Source organism: Cebus imitator, unplaced genomic scaffold, assembly GCF_001604975.1.
Source record: "Cebus imitator isolate Cc_AM_T3 unplaced genomic scaffold, Cebus_imitator-1.0 Scaffold116, whole genome shotgun sequence".
Lineage (NCBI taxonomy): Eukaryota > Metazoa > Chordata > Mammalia > Primates > Cebidae > Cebus > Cebus imitator.
Genome location: NW_016107431.1, coordinates 97139 through 106836, shown reverse-complemented (window position 1 = coordinate 106836; position 9698 = coordinate 97139). Strand labels below are relative to the sequence as shown.

Here is a 9698-nt window from a genome sequence, read left to right as displayed (position 1 = left end):
CAGGTCTAGTTTAGGGCTGAAACTTAAAGGTAAGCTTCGTCACGAAAACACAATTCAACACCATCTTGCCTGTCTGCAGGCACCTAAAAGGAGAGGAAGTCAGGCCAAAACACATTTCACGCAGCAGAGACGAAACCCCAGGTTTTATCTTTCCCGCTGGTCCTTAAAGGACCAACCGTACTGATTTTGCGTCATGTTCCGCGCCACTTCCGCTCGCGCACTTTAATTACGTTACGCGTCAGCTCTCGCGTTACCATCCAGTTGCTGAGGCCCTGTAATAAAGGTCTCGCGAAATTTGTTCTAGGGTCCAAGCTCGCTTCTTCGCTTACTCCACCCCACCCCCAACGTGTCCCTCCTTTTCTTTCCAAGTCACAAAATTTTCCCCTCCCCTCTCCTCCCCCAGAGTTTATGGCCCGCCTCCTGTTTCCGATTTCAGCCCGGAACCGGAAGTGTAGTGGGCGGAGCCCGGCAGCGGAAAACGCAGCGGAGCCAGAGCCGGGACACGGCTGTGGCTGCTGCCCCTACACCCGCCACGGACCGACGGGTGGTAGGACTGCGCGGCTCCAGGCTGAAGGTCGGTCCGGAGGCGGGTGGGCACGGGTCTCACCCGGACTGTCCGGGCGGCACCGTTCCCGGGCCCCCCGGGCGCCGCGAGGGATCATGTCTACAGCCTCAGCCGCCTCCTCCTCCTCCTCGTCTTCGGCCGGTGAGATGATCGAAGCCCCGTCTCAGGTCCTCAACTTTGAAGAGATAGACTACAAGGAGATCGAGGTGGAAGAGGTGAGCGAGGTCCGGCATGTAGACGCCGGTCCCGGCCCGCCCCGACCCCGCCTCTGCCTGTGCCTCAGAGGTCCTGGCTCTGAAGGTGCCTCCCCGAACCCTCTAATTCGCGGGACCCTGCGGGGTCCACCCGGGAGACCCCACATCCCTCAGTGACGCGGGAGTGGGAGTTACTCTCTGAGCTCAACTGTTCGGGAGTAGCTTTTTTTTTCCCCCACTTGGTCACTCTTGGTTTTGGATTTGATATCCCGGTGATAAACAGGAGAATGAACTGGTGAGATACTGTTGTCCACCAGTTCTCGTATCTGTAAGTAGTCGTTTCAGCGAAGATCGTAGCCGTTCTGGAGTTTCAGTTCGCTGGCCGTAATGTTCTTAATGGTCAAAGATTGTATGATGTTCGACTTCTACCTCAGTGCCTAGCATGTAGGGAGTGCTCAATAAATGCTTGTTAAATTAATAGATCATCAAGTCTAATAAGCACCAAATGGTGCTCAGCACCGACTGGTTTTCAATTTCTCCAATTTAAATGCTCGGCTTTCAGTTGGGTTAATGTAGGTAAATTTCACCATAAGTAACATAGACTGGTCTACGATCAAAATATGTTTCAAGTAGCATACTCTGAAGAGATAACGAATGTACAGTGACAATCAGAATATTAACATTAGACTAGAAATCGCTATCAGAAAACCCATATCCTCTCTTTATTCTGCAGTAATTTATTTTAGAACCAGTTATTTCAATGTGACTTTAAAGCATTGCTTCTTTTCAAATTAACAGAGAGGTAAATTAGGTTCTAATGACTATAAAATTTAGAAAAGTAAAAATGCGTATATATATTTTAAAGACACTAGAATTTGTTAAAAACTTTGGTTTAAAATACCAGCTCTTACCTTTTATTTGCCTTTTTTTTTTTATTTTTAAGCACTTTGCGTTTTATATACCCATGAAAAACCTAGTGAAATACTATAGATTGTCAACAAGTTGTGTCTACTTTAAAATTGTAAAATTATTTTTAAGATTCAGCAAGTTCAAAGTAGTGAGATAATGTTCAACAAATAAATTTTTTTCCTGTGCATGTTTTGGAAGAGTAGTGGATTACTGGATTATATGTATTTTTATCACAAAAAATAACTTTAGAGATCATTGAGAACATCCTTATTTTACAAGATAATATGATGGGAAGAGCAAGGTCTTTGGAATTAGAGGAAAGTTTAGTGCATCAGATACACCATTTATTAGCTGTGTGATTTGGGGCAAGTTTCCCAACTCCTTTAAATTTTAGTTTACTGTAGGAAAGAGATAATAAATTCTGTTTGATTTTATCTGCGTAACAGATCATAGTCTTCGACATTATATGCAAAACACCTACCACAGGGCCTGATACATATTAGGAAACCTAGTTCCAGAGAGGAAATGTGACCTGCTTTAAGGTCAAATGGCTAAAAGAAGACCTGAAAAGAGGGAGAAATGTTTTTAGTGTATTTTTTTTTTTTTTTTTTTTTTTTTTTTACATTTAGGCTATGATAAATTCCTTTTCCAGAAGTGGATAGTTGATCCAGCTTTCATGGCTAATATTCTTTTTTAAGAATAAAAATTCAGTGAGTCAGTATACAAGAATTGCAGTTTTTAAATAAGTGTTTGCGTCTGCTCTGTGGTGAATTGCTATGCTTGTAGACTACAAATTGTTATATAATAATAACTTGTGCTTTATGGTCTACTAAATGCTTTCACAAACTTCATTTGGTTCTTAAAACCTTAGTTTCTGTTTGCTACTTTCTAAGGCTTTTTACATTCCTGATTCATGGAAAAACAAGTTACTAAGCAGGTAGTTATCATTTTGATGCTTTTCTCCTTAAGCTGTTTCGCTTCTTGGTGCTTCTTGTTAGGTTTGTGTGTTTCCAAGACCCTTCTCTCAGTTTAGATAATGTTTCAACCTTTGTGTGTATGTGGAGGTGTGTGTGTATGTAGGACATTTCTAAGGAGTAGGTTTTTGTTTATAGATAAAATTTTTTTTTTCTAATGGTAGGCAGTTATTTGGGTTTTTTGTTTTATTCCTTTTCGTTTTTAATACTTCGTTCATTTTTGCATAGAAGGTTGAATTTGGACCCTTCTGATATTGAAAGCATTACATAATTTCCGTCATCTTCATTTGCACACATTAAAGCAATGTTATACAATCCAGGGTGAACCATGGACACTTGTTAGCTCTTTGTCAATTTAGATTACACTTCCAGTAAAATTGTGCGTAAAATAACAGAGGAAGATAGCCAGAAACAAAAACTATTTTAGGTTGCTTTCAGTATTTTATATTGTATGAGAATATTACCTTCTAAATTAAGAAAATCATATTTTGTATTTCTCAATATAATTGTATTATATCAATATAACTAGAAAGTTAAAAAAAAAAAAAAAACCTCAACCACAGGCTAAATATGCAGTCCTTTAGTTGATACATATTTCTAAGACATCAGCTGATCTTGCATTTCTAATATTGTAACTCAGTAGTATTAGTTGGCACTTCTTAGATTCAATTCTGCTATCCAATTGGGTAAGGTCTCAGCCTCAGAAATCTGCCTAGGTACTTTCTTAAAGTCATTTAGTTTTTACCATCTAGATCTGGCTATAGAGTGTGTTGGAATAAAAGAATGTACATCAGGGGTGGGTTGCAAGAAGTGTTATACAGGGTGGTATGATGGAAAGTGTTCTGGACTGAAAATTAGAAAATTTATATGCTCTACGGATTCTGCCATAATATATTTTTGTAACTTCGATCAAGTCACCACGTTTTTCTGGGCCTGTGGTTACCTATGTAAAATGAGGGATTGAACAAGATAATTTAAGGTCTTTTCCAGTTCTAAAATGAAAACACATTCATTGTTTCCAGTATTTAACTGTTTTCTAAAGTAAGCTTAGAAGTTCTTCAAAGACAATTTTCATGGTCTCCTATAGCATTTTGTTGGTGACCAACTAATCCTGGGTTGACAGGACAAATGATATCCCAGTTTACAGATATTGACAAGGAGTCATCGAGTTTGACTTGCCAGAAGCCACATGCCTAAGTAAATGGTAAAGCTGAGAACTGAATTTGAGATTTCTCACTTGTGAGTCAGTTGCCCTTTCCACTGGATTTACAATGTCACTGCAGTTCTGTCTGAAGTACTCTATAACCAAACCTAATATGGGAAAGGGGAAACAAAATACTGATTTCCTTTTTAGTGTAGTTGGTCCTGAGCATTTAATGAACATTCTCATCTGTACCTAATACTCTGAGGTACTATAAAAGATGAATAGGGCCTGGCATGGTGTCTCACACCAGTAATTCCAGCACTTTGGAGGGCCAATGTGGGCAGATCACTTGATGTCAGGAGTTCAAGACCAGCCTGGCCAACACAGAGAAACCCCATCACTACTAAAAATGCAAAAATTAGCTGGGTGTGGTGGCACATGCCTGTAATCCCAGCTACTCGGGTGGCTGAGGCATGAGAATCATTTTGAACCCAGGAACTAAAGATTGCAGTAAGCTGAGATCATGCCACTGTACTCTAGCCTAGACAACAGAGTGAGACTGTCTCAAAAAAAAAAAAAAGAATCCTAGGATTATCTCCTTAAAATGTCTTAGTATGAGACTTGAGTAACACAGAACAGTTAACTATAGAGACTGGAGTGACACAGAACAGTTAACTATAGACCACAAATTTAAAACTGTGAATATAGTGTAAATTGAACACTTAAGCCATAATTTGAAAATAGAGTTAATCACAGAAGGTTCCATTGAGTAGGGACAAGTTTTAAACTAGGTTTTGAATAAAGTGCCCATCATGGGTTGGGAAAGTCACTAAGATGAATTTTGTTTGCAATTGTTCCTCTGCCTGAAGTGCTGTTTCCTTAGAACTTCAGATGACTGACTCCTCACCAATCAAGTCCCACCTCAAATGTTATTAATTAGAGAAGCATTCCCTGAGCAACCTAGATCTTTGTCCTTTCTATTATCTTTCATGGTTCTTAACAGTAACTGAAGTTATGTCTCTCCTTCAGCAAAATGTAAGGTGCCTTATTCACTTTTATAAACTTAATGCCTGGGACCTAGAAGGTTCTCTGTATTTGTTCAATGAGTACATGAAATTATCATAGCATAATCATGAGAATTAAATGCCCATTTTGTTCTCTTATATTACATGTGATTAAACAGGAGCTAAGTTATGTGATTTGGCTAAGGCAGCACATTAGAAATGAGATCTGAGTCTTATTTTAATGTTGATTCCATTATAATTAGCAGATACTTTTGTTTAGCAGGATAAAAGATGCTGTAAAGGGCCAGATGCTGTAAGTAAGCCATGTATGGTAGGTCTTTACTACAGAGTGCTAAAAAGACCCTATTTACAATGGTTGCTCTTGAAAAGGGAGACTCATGGGGCTGACCTCAACTATAGTGTAGGAGCAAGGCTACAGTATTGGACACATACAATTACTGCAGCATCCATATATATTCTTCAGCTTTGTTAAGGAAACACACAAAGGTTTTCTTTTAAAAGCTAAAATATACTACCATAGAACTTCAACAGTTATGTGTATTTTGTAGGATTAGGTTATAAATATATGGGAAATTGGTATTAGAGAAAAACCTAATTTATAGTGGTCTAAACAAACTGAGTACATAGATTTGTTAGTCACTATTTAATTATGGATACCCAAAATAATCAATACATTCTTTCATGTGAAACTGAGTGACCACTGATTTCAGTAGAAATCTGGAATTTCTATAGTTAAGAGAGGTACAGAGATAATTTTTGTATTATGCGTGTGTAGCTTGAAAGATAACATGAGCATATTATTTGAAATAAAAGTCTAGTAAATGGGTGAGATGTATTGTGGCAGGTATTAAAAGACTGCATGAAAAATTCAGAAGAAAGTTTGAATAATCAAAGCTTTACTTTTATGTTATCGAATCCATCTTGTCAGCAGATGGCAGTTCTACTCTGCCACAGTTTATTAATAGATATTGAAGTTCTGACATCGTTGGACGCTCTAAGTCCTAACTAATAAATGTGTGATCTATGCTTGTTCTGTCATCTTCCGCATTTCTAGCCAGACAATGGCTGCATCACCAGGGGTCCATTCAGATAGTTCATAAAACAGGGCCAAACAAAACTGACAGCTATAGTCACTGAACTAAAAATAACATGAATTGGGAACAATTAAAAGAGTTATTTAATAATAATTAAGAGCACAAAGGCATCCATCCTTTTTCATTTAGTTAAGTTGGGTGTGTGTTTGGTTGTTTTCTTTAACCTGACACGTCTGAAGGAATGGAGTCATCTTACATCATAAAGAAATTAATTTTTAAAGGAATTACTTTCTTTAAAAATAGCACACATACACACAAAACCTGATTTTGGTTTTTGTGCCTTTCAATAATAATTGCATGGAAATATTCATTCTTCTATTTTTTTATTAAGAAATTAAATTTAAATCTACTTAATTGTATGAGACTAAAATTGTAGACTCAAAGAGGATTCAACCATAGGGGGAGAAATGTTTATCATAAAGTAATTAATCAAAAACATTTTGATTTAGAAAACATTCATAAATTTAGAAGGAAATATTTACAAATTCACCTCCCTTTTAAGACCAAAGTCCTTTTAGCATTCCTCTGTTTTTTATAAAGGATTATGAAGAATATCTGAAATATTAATTTGTAGGTCACCATCTTAGTTGGATGTGTATAATCGGGGAGTTATTTGTAACTTGTTATGTTCTCTTTTTTACCCTTTTGATAAAAGTTCAGCTTTGGGGAAAAAACTGTCAATTAAAACAATGTTGGGCCAGGTGCAGTGGCTCACACCTGTAATCCCAACACTTGGGGAGGCTAAGATGAGAGATTGTATGAGGCCAGGAGTTTGAGACCAGCCTGGGCAACGTAGTGAGACCCTGTCTCTCTAAAAAATTTTTAAAAATGGAAAACCTTAATGTTAATTACAGTGTGTCAAATAAACTATATTAATCAGAAAAGAATACAATCCAAAAAGCATGTTTGATTTGTGAGTAGTGTAGACTAGAAATTTGATAGTAAATAAAAAGTGGCTTGCTTTCTTTGTTTTATAACTTGAATATTAAGTTTTTTCATTGTTTACCTCAGTTGCCGGTATGTCTCAAGAGCAGTCATCTATGCCACTTTTTTCTGTTGATCTACCATATGTCAAGAAAAACATCAAATTTGCTTTCTGTAGTTTGTAACATTGGCTCACTCCTTATTTAATAATGTACATCATCTCCTTATGTGTTTTTAGTCTTGGCCTTTGAAGTCCAGTCATATTATTATTACATATCTATCTGATCTTCACTCTTTTATGTTCCCGATGAATACAATAAATAAATTTGTTACCAAGATACTTGTATTTGAAACATCTTCTTAAGTATATATGATAGATTTTTAAAATCTGTATACATGTAAGATTTTCCCCAGTCAGTGGAGTGCTGTTTCACATAGCCTGAGAGAGCTAAATTGCAGACAGTAATGAACTTTCTTAACTAGCGTGTCCTGTTAGCGCTGGTATCTACATTTTTTTGTTTTGTTTTGTCTGTCTCCCACTGGTAAAACAAAACATTCTCTATTTTGTATACTCACAGTTTTCAGTGTGTGTGTATAAAATAGATGTTTTTTAATAATGGGAGATGAAAGAGTGATTATCAAAGCTTAAGGTGTGGTTCCATACTATCAATTGATCATGACTCAAATTGCAGTAAGTACTTTCTAAATTAAACCTTTCTAAAATGTGAGGACTGACTTAAGTAAAATGAGATAATATCTGTAAATCTACTTAACTAAGTTCAGGTAAACTACAGTATGCACAAGTGAGGGACAGATAATGGAGTCAGTATTTGACATATTGAACTTAAGAAGCTTGTGGGACCCCTGAGTCTCAAAGGCAGTTTTAAATATATCTTGAGCTTGGGCAGAAGACCTGAATGGGAGAGATTTGAGAGTATGAAGCCATAAGATTAGAGAACAGATTCAGAAAGAAAAGGGCCAAGGTCAGAACCCTGGAAAGTGTCAGCATCTGAGATTTGGACAGAGGAAGAAACAATCAGTGAAGGAAACTAAAATGGAACTCTTAAGCAGAGACAGGCGGAGAAGGGATTGTTGACAGCCATCTTTGGAGACTACCATAAGCCCTTTATACACAAGCCTTCTATTAACCCAACTTCAGTCTTTTTTCTTAAAGGAGATTAGGGCTTTTTAAAACCCCCTTCTAAACAGCTAAAAGTCTGATTTGAATATAATATTTTGAAAAATTGATTGTTATTAGTTGTATCATACTTGCTTCCTTTGAGTAGCATTTTTCTCTGTACCAAGCACTGGACCAAGTCCTGTGTGTATCTGGCAGGCGTCTTTTGTTGGCACCATGAAACATAACTGAAAGCTGACTCTGATTTACTAATACCATGATCCTTGAATAGGTAACTTCAGTTCTTGGAGCCTTGGTTTTCTTCTCTCTAAAATGGGAATTAAAACTCCTATATATTCATGGGTTTATGGTGAAACTCAAACTCCATCATATTTGTAAGAAAGAGCTTTACAAGCTGTAATATATTGTTAAATATAAGGTTGCATTATCGTTATACAGATAATAAAATTGCTTTTCTTTAAAACTTTATTTCTTGAAGAAAGGGATGAAAAGTAAGTTGGAATGCCCTGGGAAGCTTTTTTCAAGCTACATAGCACCTTCTACCGCCTCTAATTCCCATTCAGACTTGCTCCCTTGGAGAGCTAATGTCAGAGTGGGGGAGGAAGAGCAAAATATAGCATGAAACAACTTTACCAGTTGTATACTGTATATCATCTAATTATTCTATCTTCTACTCTTATGGATATATGCTTATACTCTCTTTTTTGTTTAAAGCTCAAATCTCCTGTCTCTGACCAGGAGCAGTGGTTCAGTGGCTCATGCCTGTAATCCTAGTACTTTGGGAGGCCAACGTGGGCAGATCTCTTGAGCTCAGGAGTTCAAGACCAGCCTGCGCAACATGGCAAAATCCTGTCTCTACTAAAAATACAAAAATTAGCTGGGTATGGTAGTGCATGCCTGTAATCCCAGCTACTTTTGTGTGAACTGAGGCAAGAGAATTGCTTGAAACAGAGAGGCAGAGGCTGCAGTGAGCCGAGATCATGCCACTGCACTCCAGCATGGGCGACAGAGTGAGACCCTATCTCAAAAAAAAAACCTGTCTCTATTTCTTACTTGTTTTTGAAAAGTTCAGAAATGTAACTGTTTTTCTATAACTGCAATTATAAGTCATTCCTCTTTTCAACTCAATAGAGAAAAGCATTTAATCTTGCCACAAGGATAATTTCAATGTAAAACTTATCTCTTTTAACTCTTTTACTCAGAAAATTCAAGATTATTTCAGTTATTTCAAATTCAGTTATTTCAAAATTCAGCCTTCCCTCATGAGGATTTTCCTTTTTTCTTTCTTCTGCCCAAGATGACATCTGGGTGCTGTGGAAAGCTTCCATAAATAGTATCAACAGCAAGGGAGGGCTCTCTGGTCTGTGTGATGGCTTCCACTGAAATATCTTGCCTTATTATGTTGTTAATGATTGGCCTAATGCAGTCGTTTTCAAACATTGAAACTACCTGGAGGGCTTGATAAAACATGGATTGTTTGGCCCTACCATCAGACTCAGTAATTCTGGGTTGCAGCCTGATAATTTATATCTTATAAATTTTCAGGTGATGTTGATGAGTCTGAACCAGAGACCACACTTTTAGAGCCACTGGCATATGATTTCACTCTCCTTATATCTGCTTCCCTCCTGGAACATCATTTCCTTTTGGCTTCTCTGATGCTCTCCTACTTTTCCTGCTACAATATTGACTGTTACTTCCTATTTCTTGCCCATTCCTTCTCTCTTTTTT

At 37.4% G+C, this 9698-nt stretch overlaps 1 protein-coding gene across 2 annotated transcripts in view; it reads left to right on the top strand.

Annotated features, from left to right (window-relative positions):
- The first annotated feature begins 243 nt into the window (after window positions 1-243).
- The window catches only part of MAP3K7 (mitogen-activated protein kinase kinase kinase 7), a 75893-nt gene continuing 66438 nt past the window's right edge, over window positions 244-9698 (top strand). For both annotated transcript variants that reach the window (XM_017538872.2, XM_017538873.2), the window contains exon 1: window positions 244-780. In XM_017538872.2, coding sequence (XP_017394361.1) covers window positions 409-780 — 372 coding nt within the window. In that variant the 5' untranslated portion in view covers window positions 244-408. The remainder of the gene's footprint in view (window positions 781-9698) is intronic.